Raw genomic sequence first — 16446 nt, 5'->3', positions numbered from 1 at the left:
CAGGCCTTATGATTGGCTCTAAATGTTATTAGCGGATCATGATGGACCTTTGGACATGTGGCATGATCAGAGTGATTTTGAAGTTTATGATTGGCTCTAAATGTTTTTAGCGGATCATGGTGGACCTTTGGACATGTGGCATGATCAAAGTGATTTTGAAGTTTTTGACGGGTACTCTTGAGGGATAGAACACAAGAGAATATCTACTTGTAAAAGACTTTCCAATGTTCAAGTCGGTAAAAAAGTTGGGAGTGTTTCTCCCTGCACCTCACCAACTTCACCCTGCATCTCTCATTCTTTTGATATTTCCAATTCGAACCCTGTCAGGAATATTTTGATTTCCAAAAAAGCTGACCCATCTATTCAAACCCCTTTCTCCACTCTAGTCCCGCATTTCACAACTTGAAAACCCTACACCCCTTTGAGTCCCCTTTTCCCTTTCTTCTCGAATTTCATATCTCACCCTCTTGCAGCAGTCGTGCACTCCTTCCTGCTCTCTCTCTCTCTCTCTCACTACTTTCACTATTTAATTTGAACCCGTCCTCCCCTCCTGTGTGATTTTTCGTTTGGTGGCTATTTGGTGTTGGTATTGGTGGTTGTGTGGTGTTGCTATGGTGGTGAGGTCTAGCATATCCGTGCTTCTTTTTCTTCGAGCTGGCGTCCAGTTTAGTTGTTGTGTGATTTCCTGTTGTTGTTATATAATGCATGAATTCTGTTAAATGTTGTTATGGTACATGCCTGTTTGGATGCTTGATTTGTGGTTGGGGTTGATTGATCTAGGTTGTGATGTTTGCATATGGGGTGGGAAGAGTATACGAGAGGGACGGACGTTTAATCCACCAAGGTAGTGCCGCACATGAAAGCACGGTTACTATGCGCGTAGAGCCACAGTTGGAGGTTCGGTTGAGGAGTGCCGCAATTGGAGGTGCGACTAGTGTTTCCACCGAAGTTCGTCAAGTGCGGCTAAGGAGCACCGCATTTCGAGGTGCACTGGACATTTTTCGAAATTGGATGTGCGGTTGGTGTTGGGTGACCTGAGTTTTTTTGGGTTTTATTTTCTTATGAGTTTTTCACTAGTACAGTAGAAGGAAATGACCTCGGTTGTTTTTGGTCATAGGCCTCGGTTGAGAAACCGAGGCATATCTGGACGAGGTAAAAAGTCTTCTTCTTATGCCTCGGTTGTAAACCGAGTTAGTATCTTATCTTATACTATCTCAATTGAAACATGAACCGAGGCAGTAAAGTGGTTTTTATTTTTTTATCTGCCACACCTTGTGGAGCATGGGGAAGTAGAAGTGTGTCTAGAGAGAGTGGTTACACAAACTTTGAAGACAACAAACAATTCATCTCTGGGAAACTCTTGGCTCAACTTGGCAGCAATATCTCAACCCAATTTCCTGCTGGCAGCAATAACTTGGCAAATGCAGCAATAACTTCCAATCCTATGGTCTGTCCTTCAAAGAACCTCTTCTCATTCAGTGCTTCCAGCAGGATCTCCAAAGCTTCCATGGCTTCCTCCGTGGTGCCTTCTCTCGTCCCTTCTCATCACTCCAGCATGCATTCCATAGGCAAAATCTACAAAAATAAAATTGAATGATGAGTTTTGAAACTGAAGGCAGAGAACCCAAAAACGCAGAAGCCCTCGCTGCCAAAAACGAAACCCTTGTTGCCAACGAAACCCTCGCCGCGCCACCGCTGCCGCACCATCAGCTCGTCCTTGTCGGTCCATCGTCGCGCCTTTGGTTTTCCATCACCTCGCCCTTCGGTCCATCCCCTACGAAGGCGAGATCCACCGCCAGCCACCAGCCGCCAGCCGCCACCAACGAATCCCAAATCGAAACCCTAAATTGAATCGCTAACGGAGACAAAGTCACGCCGCGGACAGGGACCGTCACGCTACCGACAACCTCCCACCTCCACAAACAGGGACCGTCACGCCGTGGAGACAAAGTCGCGGCGGCCGCCCCTACCTACGATAAATCGCGTCTGAACCTGAAAAGAAACAAGGGAAGAAGAGATCTCGCCGCCACCTTGCTCCGACCTCGCCGCGACCTCACCATGCCTCGCCGTCACCTCGCCATGCCTCGCCGCACTCGCCGCCAACGTTAAGTTGCTTCTGGATTTCGCATGCTCTGGATGCGTGCTCTAGATGTTGCAAGTGACGGGAGTAGTAGAGGATACCCCTTTTTTCATTTCGGAAGGTTTATGCCTCGGGTTAGAGGACCGAGGTATTTGGAACGTTTATGCCTCGGTTGGGTTAGAGGACCGAGGTAGAAAAAAATTAACCTCATTTTAGGTGGGACGTGGCAGAACATCAGGTCTCGATTTTATTTTTAACCGAGTTAATTTGGTTTTTATGCTTCGGTTTTTTTACAACCGAGGCGTATAAGTTCGTCGAAATTACGAAAATGTCACCGCCTTTATATATGCTTCGGTTTTCTAAAAACCGAGACATATGACCCGTGTTCTTATCCCTATTTTGTACTAGTGTTTTGGGTTTTCTTTTGTTAATATGTTTTAGTAGCATGTGCTTTTATTTTTTTGTTTGGTAATTTTCTTTTAATGTGTTTTTTTTCTTAATTTTAAATTTTGTATATAATATTTATTACGTATATTTTGCTGTTTAATTTTAACTTTTTTTTTTCTGAATTTTTTATTTATTTCATTAAATAATAATAATTATTCATAATTTTTTTATTTTTTCAATTATTATTTTGTTTCTTAAATTATTTATTATTTTTAATGTTTTTGTTATAAGTTGTTATTATTTAAGTATTATTAATTTTTGTTGTTATTAATTTTTTCTTGATTATTTTAAGTATTTGTAAAAAAAAAATGAGAGAAGATTGAAAATGCAATGTACTAAAAAACATAAAATGATAAGCGTGTGCAGATCAGCTAAAAGAAAGTGTCTCGCACACTGGAACTGCACTTTGGAAGTGCGGCACTCCTAAACCGCAATTCGAAGTGCAGTTAGGGGTACCAACTGCGCCATTATTAACTGCATTTCCACCTGCGATTTACGTGTTTACTTCAAACAATACACTAACTTGAGAAGTCTCGTTGCCTTCTTCCTCAGCACCACCGGACACAACTACTACAATTCTGAATTTAGAAAACAATGTAACAGTGAAGAAGTGAAAAATGAAAGTGAAAAAAATAACAGTGAAGGGGATGCATGTAGGGCAAGACATGATATTTAGGGTTTAAAGCATTTAGGTTGTTAAGGGTTAGGAGGGTTACTGGTGGTTAAGAAATCATTAATTTTCGTTTGACTTTTAATAAATGAAAAAAAAATATGTAAAATGGGAGGTGCAGGAGAAAGACTGTGAGGTATAAGGAGAAATACTCAAAAGTTAGAATTTTATAAGAAAAAATGATTATAAGAGTGAGTATATGTATTTATATACCTTGAACCTATAATATAAACCGTTAATGTGATATCAAATAATACTAATAAAATAACACTTTGTTAAAATAAATATAATTACAATAATGTGATATCTTACCATAACTAATAATAGTAATAACAAACTCACGATATTAGTTACTATTATAGTTAATATGCGAATATGTGACTTATTTAGATTGTGTTTCTTAGCACATCTGTTGAGTCAAATATATATATATATGTATATATGTATACATATATATGTATATATGTCTACATATATATGTATATATGTATATATGTCTACATGTACATATATATGTATATATGTCTACATGTACATATATATGTATATATATATATAAAAGATTTTTAAATATATTTTATACAATTATTTTTTAATTTTAACCAATATTCTAAATATAGTAGCTATGAAAAAGCATAAATATTTTAAACAATCAAGTTCATCATATAAAAAATATAATAAGCCATCTTTAGTACATATTTCATAATTAAGGTTTAAATTTAAGATGAATTTTATAACATATCTTTATGACGAACGTTGATATAATAAGAAATAACCTCTAAATTTAAAAATTTAGCCTTGACAATAAAAAAAAAAGTGTTTTTATCTTAAAAGATGGTATTTACATTCAAATATGAATAAGAATTTTAAAAACATAATCTCGTAAAATTCTTTATTACAAGGTTATTAAAGAGAGAGACATGAATAAACATGCATAAAATAAATAATACGTCATGATGTGACTAATACATAAAGTTTACTTAATTAATTATTAATTGTTAATCGACAACAAAATATACATTTGATAATATATGTTATTCACAACTAAATAAATTTTATTACTAAGTATATTTTCCGCATATTTTATCATAAAATATTTTAAGTAGTACATGTTTTTCATCTTAAAATTCCGACAAGAAAATAAAGTGTCAAAAAAAAGTTGAAGACCAACATCAAAACAATCATTTTATAAAAATTGGTCACGATAAATTTATTTAATTTTATTTTCTAATTCAACATGACTTCATTAGAAATTTAGTGGAAATGTAATAAAAAAAATACACGGAGAAATTACTGGAATAACTCACAAAAAAAATGTAAGTAAGCGACAAATATAAAGTAAGCATATAAAATAAACAGTATACCAATAATATAAATAAATAAAATATATTAAAACTTAAATTAAAAAAACTGAAATTATAATACACTAAATATTAAATCAATAACAAGTTTAAGGAGTGTATAATTTAAAAGCCAAAAAAGAACCAATTTAATAAAAACATAGATATGAAATAAAATCTTTACAGTGTTAAGCCTGTGTTCGCATGAACAGAATTTACTGTTCATGCGAATTTGAGAGCGACGATTTATCACTCCTGTGTTGTTCCTTTGAGCTGAAATGGAAGAATGTTCGCGGACGGATTTGCGGGATACACCCCGTTTTCATCACTCGCAAAATTGGAGAGATTTGCGTGGATTAATGATAAAAAGTCCAGTGTGCCCTTCAGAGATGAATTAAATTCCAAGCGTGTACGTTGCTCAGAAAGTGCAGTTCAAACACTGTTGAACCACGAGAGTGCATGGCTTGGCGTGGTTTTAGAAATATTCGTGTGCTTTGCTTTTCCTCAGTGATGTTACCTTGCCTAATAAAAGCAATGAACAACAAAGATTCTTACACTGCATCAGAGTCAAAGTGTAGTGTTGAATATGAAAGCTCCATTGACCATAGGACCTCATACGCGCATGGTAGTGGGTAGGTGTAGTTCTATTTATTGAGGGATGAGAAGCATAATAAATTGGTTGCTAGTTTGAGAGCTATCTGCGAATGTGTGGAGAGTGGTTGTTGGTGTTCAACAGAGTCTTGCGATTTGCTAAGACGAGGAAGAGGGTGCTGAGGTAAGTTCAAGCCATTATCATGTATGTGTTCGTTTGCATTAGTAGGTGTGTAGACTGGGACGAAGAATCAGAAAGTGCGTGGTCATGTGAAGAAGAAGCAAAGGGTTGAAGAAGAAGATCAAACGCGTGCGTGAGAGGCGGAGAAGATGATGAACAGTGGATGTGGAGGCTTCGTAACCGGTTACACGATAGACGTAATCGGTTACGTCTGTATGAGAAAATTACACTGCGTCATGTAATCGGTTACGGGCACAGTTAACCGGTTACACTGTTGACTAAAAAATGAGTGATATTGTGTTGGGTGCTTGGCCGGTGTCTAGAGCAGGTTATGGGGTGCAAGATGGTTGTTCTTCGATGCCACCGAGGAGGAGATGATTAACCGGAGTGGACAGGTATGGTAGTGGTGAGTGGTTTTGAGTGGTTATACTAGAGTTATGTTGTAATGGTTGTTATTGATTGGCATTGCAGGGAGTTATGGAGGAGGTGAGGGTGGCGGAGGCCATGTGAGAGATAAGAAGGTGGAGAGGGAAGATAGAGTTGTGTTGAAACAATGGTGGAAAAGTAACCATATGTATTGATTATACGAGGAGTGGATGGTACTGGGTGATCTATCCTGGTCTGACAGTGGGTTTCTGATGCAGGTGTTCACTGGGAATTGAGGTGTTTATCGTGGTGGAGCAAGAAGCCTGAAGGTGGTGGAGATTTGGAAGTCCAAAGGTAGGAAATGTGGTGGAGGTGAAGGAACAACATCGTTTTGTATTGCATGAAATAATGAAATGAATTGTTGTTTTGGTTTTGTTTGTTAAAAATGAAAGCAAAGTGTCATGAGTTGGATTGGAGAAGTATGACTTATTGACCCTTTTTTTTTACTTGCTTTCATAGGAAAGAGGTGCATGTGTGGTTGCTTAGTTGTTGCTGAAAGCATCTTCAAGTGTGCATATAGGTGTTGAATGTGTTGAAGAGGTAAGTATTTTACATTATTTGGGTATAATATAATTATTTGAATGATTTATTGAGTTATGGACATGTGTACCTTAGGAGTATAAGATTATTTATTTGATATATTTTATGTTCATTTATATTTGTATTTTATTGAATATATTAACGTATTAATATTTCAAATATTAATTTAATTTGTTATACGTATATGTACCTAGTTAATAAGAAAGATATTAAATGTTTTTGTGGTATTATGTTATTTAATTTTTTTTATAATCATTAGTTGAATGTATTAATGTATATTTGTATTTTATTTAATGAATATATGAATTTTAAACTTTTATTGTAGTATGTTTAATTGTTTAAGTAAACTTAGATGGAAGAAATTATAGATTTATCATATTTGGATCGCGAAGAGGTAGATGACGATGTGGTTGGTGTAAACTTCAATATTATAGCAATGATTCGTCAACACTTGCAAATAACGACTTCATTGGCGACATTAACAATGTTATGCATTGTTGCACACGCGTTGAGTATCTTGAATATGTACTCTACTGATTGCAGTAGTGTAATCAATTACCTACCTGATAGAGATCGTCGTAGGGAGCAATTAATGTCATATCTTGTTCACACTAATCGATGCCGCGACATTATTAGGATGGGTCCAGAGGCATTTATTAATCTCTGTGAGAGACTAAGATCAACAAAGTTAGTTAAGGATGCCATTCGTTCGACCGTGGAACAACAAGTTGCTGAATTTCTTCATATAATTGGCCATAATGTTAAGAATCGAAGTGTTGCATTTTTCTGGCATCGCTCAGGCTCGACGGTTAGCAGACACTTTCACAATGTCCTGGACGCTATCTTAAGTTTAGAATCTGAATTTCTAATTCAACCATCAGGAAATGAGGTACATCCACATGTGTTGAACAACAATCGATTTTATCCTTACTTTAAGGTAGTTATTCCCTGTTATTGTAAAAGTTATTTGAACCAAGGATGGTAAAAATTTCATGTTATGAAATGATTAGTTCTAAATTTTTTGTTTAGGATTGTCAAGGGGCCATAGACGGTACTCATGTTAGGGTTAAGGTGCCAAGAAGTGAAGCTGCGAGATTTCGAGGAAGAAAAGATTGGCCAACACAAAATGTGTTTGCGGCGTGTGATTTTGACATGAAATTCACATACGTCCTTGCTGGGTGGGAAGGCACTGCATCTGATTCAAGAATTTTAAAAAATGCTCTTGATCGAGATGACCCATTGGTTATCCCGCAAGGTCAGTGTTTACATAGCGATGTCGAGGATTTTAAAATTGTATGAGTGACTAATTATCTTTCTCTACGCAAAATTGTAGGAAAATACTACCTCGGTGATGCAGGATTCATGTTGAAAACCACAATTTTGACTCTGTATAGAGGCGTAAGATATCACCTTAAAGAATATACACGCAGAGGACCCCAAAATGCAAGGGAGTTGTTTAATCACCGGCATTCATCTCTGCGAAATGTTATCGAAAGAACTTTTGGTGTTTTGAAAAAACGATTCCCTATCATTGCAAGTGGCACTGAACCACACTATGGGTTGGAGACAATGACAGACATCATACTAGCTTGTTGTATATTACACAACTTCCTTCGTGGCGTGGATAACGATGAGTCATTACTTGATGAAGTTGATAACGAGTTGAATGAAATGGAAGACCATAATGTTTCATCATCTCAAGATAGAGAAGAGGACCATAGGATTGGTAGTAATATTAAGGATTCTATAGCCGATCATATGTGGCGAGATTATCAAAACTCGTAGTTATTGTATTTTAATGCATTGTATGACTATTTCATGTTATGTGTATGACAACAACATTATATTAAGGATGTTTCTATTTAACTTCTTACAAATTTGTTGATGAAATAGGTTTAAAATGAATAGAGGTAAGGCAACCGCCATTGAGTCCTCTGCTCCTATTAGAGAGTTCATGAAGTGGACAAAGGACATGAACGCACATCTTCTACACTGTATGATTGAGGAATCACAAATCAGTAATAGGGTTGACGGTAGCTAGACATCCTAGGCATATAGCAACATAATTGATCATCTTCATAGCTCTGGGTATGTCGCAGTTACGAAAAATAATGTAAAAAATCGTCAGAAAGTCTTGAAAGATAAATGGCGTGAGGTACATGACTTGTTTTCTGGATTAAGTGGATTTGCGTGGAACCCGGTTAGTATGAAATTTCATGCTGAGGACGAAGTTTGGATGGACCTGATTCAGGTATTTATACCAACACTAACATTTATGTCGTCTTTATTATAAGTCATATCTTCATAGTTTGTTTCTTGTACATGTTTCAGTCTAGACCAACTACGGCAAAGTGGAGAGTTAATAGCATAAAACACTATGATTTAATGGTTGAGTTATGGGCAGCTGATCGAGCTAGGGAGTGGTGTGCGAACCGCTCGTCAAGCACGAAGACAGCGAGTTGGGCCTCGTGTAAGTGTTGATTTGAACCAAAATATTGAGTACACTCTAGAACAGCCTGATTGGACGAGGTATAGAGACCCAACCCCACCATCTCCTCCTCCATCTGTAGATGAATATAGTCCAGGACAGACTCAATCTGTGCCTTCTGTCCCATCCGGTGGTACTTCATCTTCACGCGGCTCAAAAAGAAAGGCACCTATGGTCGATGTTATTGATTCTCAATTTGATAAGTTAACGACCAGCCTGGATGGTTTTGCTAGTGTGCTTAGCTCATCAAATGTTCATTTTGGTGTGATCTCTGATGCAACCGTGCGTCAAGTAACAGCTATGGAAGACAGAAATCAAATACTCTGTCGCAACTCCAATTACACATATACAGAGGCGGACATTTATGAAATGCTTAGTGCTATGAACATTGCTGATGAAAATTTGCTAGAGCAATGTTATGATTTCTTATGTGGAAACCCCACATGTACAAAGAGGTTGATGGGACTTCCACCACACAAGCGGTGGAATAAATTATGTAAAATGATATCGGGCAGTGACTGTTAGGAAGGCTTATATCACTACTATTATGACGATTATGTGTACTGATGTCATAGTCACCTTAATTAAGAATTATCTTTATTTTATCCATCTGTGATTTTAAAATTATGTTTAAAAATACGATGTAATGATTTGTTCTTATTCACTGTTATTGTTAAATATAAGTAATTTATTATCACTAACTTTTTTGTTGTCTCATGTACTACTTTGTTCAACAACCTGTGAAATGGCCTCATCATCAACCAAAAGGCCAAGAAAAAGTCGTAAGGGAAAAGAAACCCTCACTGAGGCAGAAGATGCAGCCCATGTAAGACCATCTGTACAGGAACATTTAGATCAGAGTCGTTTCTTCACGCACAGTCATCAAATGGAAAACTATGCAGCAGATTTCTATAGAAGGAGTATAGTTGTTCCCAAGATAATGAATTTTGAATCATTTACCGGTTCAGGGTTATATTTTCAACAACATCTTCTATTTCAAGGGGTGGTGGAATTGCTAACATTGCAGGGACCCTACTATCCAGATTTAATCAAAGTATTTTATTCCAATCTGAAGATATCTGGAAATGGATATTTGATCAGTGAGGTGAACAAGAAAAGAATTAGATTGAAACCTGCTGATTGGTTGAATGTAGCTAACTTGAAGTACCAGGGTAAGAAATTGTGTTATTCAAATATCCCAGAGGACTTTCCATATGACCGCGACATGGCATTAGCTACTATAGTTATACCAGATTTGGAGGGTGGTCACGGTGTTTTAACAGTTGGTTGTTTGAATATGAATGACAGGCTTCTGCATTATGTTATTGTGCATATGTTGACTCCACGACCTGGGAATTTTGCTAGGTTATTGCAAGAAGATATTTTTATGATATGGGTGCTTAAAAATAATATAGCTATAAATTGGCCTCATCACATCATGCAGCATATGCTTAAATGCAAGGCCAGTGACACACCCCTCCCATACGGTGTCCTTATCACACGGATCTTGCAATATTGTGGAGTTCATGTTGATGCCGACGCGTGCACTCAGATAGGGTCCCGACATCACTTTTCAATCAATTCTTTGAAGAGGATGCATATTGTTAATGTCAACGGTGTTTGGCAACACGATCATGCTGATGATGAAGAAGAAGACCAAACAGACCATCATGAATACCCTGTGCAACCTCCTCCATCTCCATCAAATCCTAATATGATGACTCAAATGTGGCAAGGTGTACAAGACTTGCAACATCGAATGCAGGGTATGGAACAAATGCAGGTCTGGGTTCAACATATTGAAGATAACTTGGCAAACCTTTCTTTGGACATGAACCGTCAATTTGCTAACCTCAATCAGAATGTTAACAAGATTCTTCACCGTTTCGATGACTAAGTTAATTTTTATTCCGATTATGTATTACATTACTTATTTTCCCTTAAATTGAATTGTGTGTTTGATATATTACCTTACCTATTACTCCATATATTTGTATGTTAAATTGTTGCCACTTATTTGACGTACTTGAATATTTCAACTTCATTTAATTATTTGTTTCTTTAACATTAATCACTCTCACTTACCTATCGAAAAAATTTTTTACGACTTCGTAGTAAGTTATATTACAAACAAATACTAAATTTTGAAAAAAATAAATTCATTTTATACTGCATTATAATTTATATCATTTAATAATTATTATTTTATAAATTCTTTATATTTTTTGTCTCTATATAAACATTTATACAAATAAATATAACATTAATAAATTACATTTTATATTATATTTATAACTAGGGACATTTTTGTAATCTTTCATTTCTAACAATTAAACTATTTTTTTAAATCTATCACATCATCAAATCCTACACTAATTCTCACAAACTTTACTTCCAAATCCACTCTCAATTACCCACAAATCAACTCAAAAAAACAACTACAAAATTACCCTCAAATCCACCCAAATCATCTCCCCCAAAACATCTCCCTTAATTACCCTCAAGAGAACAAAGCCTAAAAGAGGAACATAAAATAATAAAATATTAGAAAGGGAGTTTTAAGCCTAATTCAACTCCACAAAACTGGCTTGTAAGGTGAGGTTTGCACTTCAATTGTATATTATAATTTGGCCTTATCTCTAGTTGATGTAGGACTTCCAACACACCTCCTTCACGCCGACGTACAAACATCTCGAGCGTGATAATTGAAATTGGGTGGTCCGATAATGGTCCTACAACGGGTGGAATAGAAATGTCCAAGAAATAAGAAATATCGTTAGGATAGGCTCCAACCATAGCTTTGATACCATATTAGAAAATGGGTTTAAGCCTAACTCAACCCCACAAAACCGGCTTGTAAGGTGAGGTTTGCACCCCATTTATATATTATAATTTGACCTTATCTCTAGTCAATGTGGGACTTCCAACACACCCCCTTCACGCCGAGGTATAGACATCTCGAGCGTGATAGTAGAAATGGGTGGTCCGATAGTGGCCCGACAACGGGTGGAATATAAATGCCCAAGAAGCAAGAAATATCGCTAGGATAGGGTCTAACCATGGCTCTGATACCATGTTAAAATAGTGGATTTTAAGCCTAACTCAACCCCACAAACCGGCTCATATTAGAAAGTGGGTTTTAAGCCTAACTCAACCGCACAAAACCGTCTTGTAAGGTGAGGTTTGCACCTCACTTATATATTATAATTTAGCTTTATCTCTAGTCGATGTAGGACTTCTAAAATAAAAAGAGAATCAACTTCTTATTTACGTATTAAGTAATGTATATGTATCTATATAAAGTGTATTGAAAATTTTAAATGAATTGGAAATAAAATCAAATTTACATTATACAGTAGATACGTACACTACTACAGAAAGGGCTTTAGACGTTTGTTATTTTGGGCTTTTAACGTCTGATCTCTGCCCGACGTCTATATGGGTGACGTTAATGAGACGTCGGACCCAATAGGTCAAACGTCTATATAGACATCCGATCCACACAGGTCAGACGTCTATATAGATGTCCTATCCATACAGGTCAAACGTCTATATAGACGTCTGACACTATAGATCAGACGTCTAAAACGTTGTCGTATTTGATTGGATCTTTTTCCGCTTGAGGCCTCTCGGGTTGCTCTTGGCTCATGGTGATTCGAGTTTACAACTTTATATTTTAGTTGAAGAGAATGTATTATACATTTTTTTTATTACTCACACCCACAGAGTGATCATTGCAATGACAAGAACGACAGAAGGACAACATGACAAGACAGGAAAATAAGGGTAAGCTAGTATAATTTAATTAACTATGTAAACATACAATTCATGCAATCATATACTACAATCATCCATCTACGAAAATCATACACGCATGTTATAACTGACCACTTTTACTCTGACTGTCCGGACTGTATGAATTATGTAGCTACGGTGTTCTTGCACTCGTGGAAAGGTAAACTGGAAACCCCATGAATACCATAGCTGGAAACCCAAGCCGCCACACGAGGTTAGCCCTTCATCCCTCACTGTAGTTGGAAACCACAAACTACACATGAATTTAGTCCAATAGCTAGAACCCCAAGCTATACGCAACCAGGCCTCTTGCTATTCTCACCACATGCGCCACCATTCTCTACTTGAGATTCGGTGACCATTAGAATGTCAGGATGAACGTCAACTTAGTCTAACCATATTCATACTTTCACCACATTGAAACCACCACTAAGACATTCCTCTTTGGAATTCTCTTTTCATATCACATTATAAATACCAAACCTTAATACAAACATATTTTCTCATCCATAACACATTTAAACAACATCAAACCGAACAGTAAAACAATCATCACCCTTGAGCACGACCGAACGACAAGATCAACAAATCTTATGAACAAGACCGAATGGTCGAACACTCTCCATATGTGAATATAACCGAAAGGTCATGTAAAGAGTAAAAACTCAATCATGAGCTGAACGTCTTTGAAGCTGAATGCCAGAACAACCGAATTCTAAAGCTAAAACGAACACTTGAATCTTAGACCGAACCCTTATGATTTAAAACAAATACTAATGCCTTAGACCGATCACTATTGGCTTAGGCTGAACACTAGTGGCTTAGACCGAACACATTTGATTTAGATCAAACACTTAGAGCTTAGACCGAACACCAATACAAACCGAGTACTAGTACAAGACCAAGCACTACCGAGACCGAGCGCTAACACTAGCATAACTGGTAGTACAAGACCGAGCGCTTCTGAAACCGAGTGTTGGTAAATGATCGAGCACTACCAGGACAGTATGTGACCGAGCAGTCATTAACAGTTAAAGCATATGACATATTGAACGCTGTTTACAATCAAAAGTTATGTCTAGACCGAATGCTATATTAAATTGAAAATCAACACAAGACTGAGCGGTCATAATTGAGAATCCACAATAGCAAAACTCAGTTAAGACCGTGCACCAAAGAAAAATCGAACAGTCAATTAAAGACCCTCAGCGAACTACATAATTCTGCAGAATAACTGCAGAATTATGATCAACACCAGACCTTACCAATTTCACTACAATCTTCCAACTTCTAATCCTCCAAACATATATCAAACACCTTCTTTACACTAGACTAAGATGGTTTAAACCTTTCATACATCGCTAAGAGAGTTTCATCATAGATTTGAGAGTCAATTCTACAGAATCATGAACTCAATGACCGAGAATCAAATTTCCTATACAGACCAAACCCAAACCGAACACAATTTCCCCATTTCCACTACCACACTTCCTTCCAATTTCACTCGGCCACTGAACCATAATCATGCAGATACAAAATCATCATAAACACAGCATCAATATTCCACACCAACAACACCGAACAACAATTCATTCAATTTCACATACATTCAATATCATCAAACAACATTTTCATACATCAAAACCAAGTAATTAAATTAGCTAGCTTCCCTTACCTTATAACTGGACCGAACAACAAGCTAAATCAAACTGCAGAATTGCGAGCACCACACACCAAAATCCTATAACACCTAAAGCTCACCAATTGAGAAGGAATGATCACCCCAAGAGACCAAGAAAGTGATTAGAAACGAGAATAAGAAAATGATGAGCACATGCAGTCAGGAACTTGGCTTGCATGTACCAGGAAACATAATTTCTAGGAAGAGAGTGAACTTACCCATTATAAACTTGATTTTGATCGGTGGATAAGAAGATCTTGACTCCCAAAATTGCTTAGACTATGGCGGGTTGAAGAAAAGATGAAATGAGATGAAGAGTTTCTAGAGAGAAGGAGGAGAAAATAATAGGCTTGAGTTTTAGAGAGATACATATTGTCACGTCCCATTAATGTGTGTGCTGAGTCACCACTGTGCTGCCATAAATGCGCCCACGCTCCACGTGCAGTGCCATTAAAACGCACTCACATTCCCTGACCCCTCTCTGCCATGTGTCAAATTAGAAGGTTCTGAATTTAATTTGGAAGCCAGGTGTCATTGCAGGAGGGATCGTCCGTTTGACTTGGGAAGAAAATTAAGTCTTCTGAAACACTCTTCCCTTTCCCTGCGTGCACCTTCATCTTCCTCAGAAAATACAAACCTCCATTTTCTCCTTCTTCTCTCTAGAACCCCTCCTCTTCTCTCTTCTGTAACTCACCATTCTCTACTCCGTTCACGTTTCAGCACCGTGAGAACGACCACTGCGACGTGAGCTTCATTTTGGACCGAACCACTTCCAGTTCTGGTAAGTTTCCTTGGGCGATCGTTTCTGGATTTACTACAAACCCTGATCCAGCTGCATGCATGGGTGTAAACTCAGTTCTTTCGTTTTCTTTTTGTTAATTTTTAGTTGAAGAGTTTAAGAGGAACCTTGAGAATAGAAAGCCACCTTTGGACGAGTAGAAACAACTCACTTTTAGAACGCACACTGCTAAGTCCGGGTAAGGGAAGCTTATTAAGTTTAATTCTTGTGATTTACTGTGATGTATGAATGTACTAGGAATTATATGTTCTGTACTGTATGAGCGTTCTGAAAATCTGTATGCTGTATGATGTTTGATATTTGATTTTTGGAGTATATGAGTATGATCCGAATTGATGTATGGAAATGATGAAGTATTCTATGGTTTGATTAAATTGAAAGTGAGCTGTATGATGAGATGATGCATGAAAAAGTATGGATTTTGTCCTATAATATGAGTAATTTGATGTATGAAAGTTTATACTGAAAAATGTGTGTACTGTAAGTTGAATTGGAAAATGAAATTCTATGAAAATGAACGTTCGTATCGATACGGTCATTGACCGTTCGGTATTCTCAGTAAATTCTTGAAATAGCTGAATCCTTTCATTTGGAAAGGATTATCCTTGAGGACGAACGCCCTCTTATATATATATATAGCTTTACGTTTGAGCGTTCGGCCAAACGTAGATATCAGGAGTATTATGTGAGAAATTGAGAAGCTTGAAAATCTACTCTTGGACACTTAGTCAAATTGCTAAAACATAAACTTTAATTATCTCAGTTTATATGAAATTCCCAATTCTATGATTTTGAATCAGTGAATAGTCTCGACCCAAAAAGCGTACGTCCTAAGTGGCGCTCGGTCTTATACCGAACGCTCGTCCCAAAGAGTAAGTAATAAGTAGCGCTCGGTCTTATACCGAACGCTCGTTCCTTTCCGTAATCGCCAATTAGCTGAAATAGCGTTCGTCCTGTATTCTCATGACGTTCGTCCTAAAGTATAATAGCGTTCGTCCCTAAATCTTAAATAGCGTTCGTCCAATAGTTCTAGTAACGTTCGTCCAATACTTCAGTGACGTTCGTTCAAAAATTCACTAAATGCCTATTTTCGCGCTCGGTCATTGACTGGCGGTTTGTCTCCTGAATTATCTTGTGTTCGGTTTATTTATCTAAACTAGTTTGCGAAATTATGTATCCATTGGATTCATTCCAGAGTTATTGAACTTAAATCAATTCTAAGTATTTTCCAGATCGTACTAGATTCAGTTCATCTAACTGAGTCAAGTTATAATGGAGTTCGTCTAATAACCTGTCTTGGTTTTATTCTATTCGTGAACGAGCATCTCTTGGTAATGTATTAACGTTTGTCCTCTATTACAAAGAGGGCTGGACGTTCGTTCTTTTATGGAAGTGAAACTAAGAATGA

General features: G+C 37.0%; 2 protein-coding genes across 2 annotated transcripts; both read left to right on the top strand.

Annotated features, from left to right (window-relative positions):
• The first annotated feature begins 6627 nt into the window (after positions 1 to 6627).
• On the top strand, positions 6628 to 9288 carry LOC148197449 (uncharacterized). Its single transcript, XM_088093697.1, has 6 exons — positions 6628 to 7212; positions 7305 to 7530; positions 7609 to 8056; positions 8169 to 8269; positions 8375 to 8526; positions 8680 to 9288. Exons 1-6 carry the CDS (start codon positions 6628 to 6630, stop codon positions 9286 to 9288), a joined length of 2121 nt encoding a protein of 706 aa, XP_087949823.1.
• A 220-nt stretch (positions 9289 to 9508) lies between these two features.
• LOC148197448 (uncharacterized) lies at positions 9509 to 10660 on the top strand. The gene has a single exon (XM_088092745.1). It carries the CDS (start codon positions 9509 to 9511, stop codon positions 10658 to 10660), a length of 1152 nt encoding a protein of 383 aa, XP_087948871.1.
• Positions 10661 to 16446: the final 5786 nt, after the last annotated feature.

Source organism: Vigna umbellata, chromosome 6 (genome assembly GCF_029865625.1).
Source record: "Vigna umbellata cultivar VRB3 chromosome 6, Vumbellata_1.0, whole genome shotgun sequence".
NCBI lineage: Eukaryota > Viridiplantae > Streptophyta > Magnoliopsida > Fabales > Fabaceae > Vigna > Vigna umbellata.
Note: the sequence above shows the minus strand (reverse complement) of the source record. Positions and strands in the feature narration are given on the sequence as shown.

Excerpts from the sequence above, each read along its gene's own strand:
- LOC148197449 (XM_088093697.1), top strand. The coding sequence starts at position 6,628 with ATGGAAGAAATTATAGATTTATCATATTTGGATCGCGAAGAGGTAGAT. Across the intron at positions 7,213-7,304 it reads GATTTTATCCTTACTTTAAG|GATTGTCAAGGGGCCATAGA; the intron begins GTAGTTATTCCC and ends TTTTTTGTTTAG. Across the intron at positions 8,527-8,679 it reads TTTGGATGGACCTGATTCAG|CTGATCGAGCTAGGGAGTGG; the intron begins GTATTTATACCA and ends AGTTATGGGCAG.
- LOC148197448 (XM_088092745.1), top strand. The coding sequence starts at position 9,509 with ATGGCCTCATCATCAACCAAAAGGCCAAGAAAAAGTCGTAAGGGAAAA.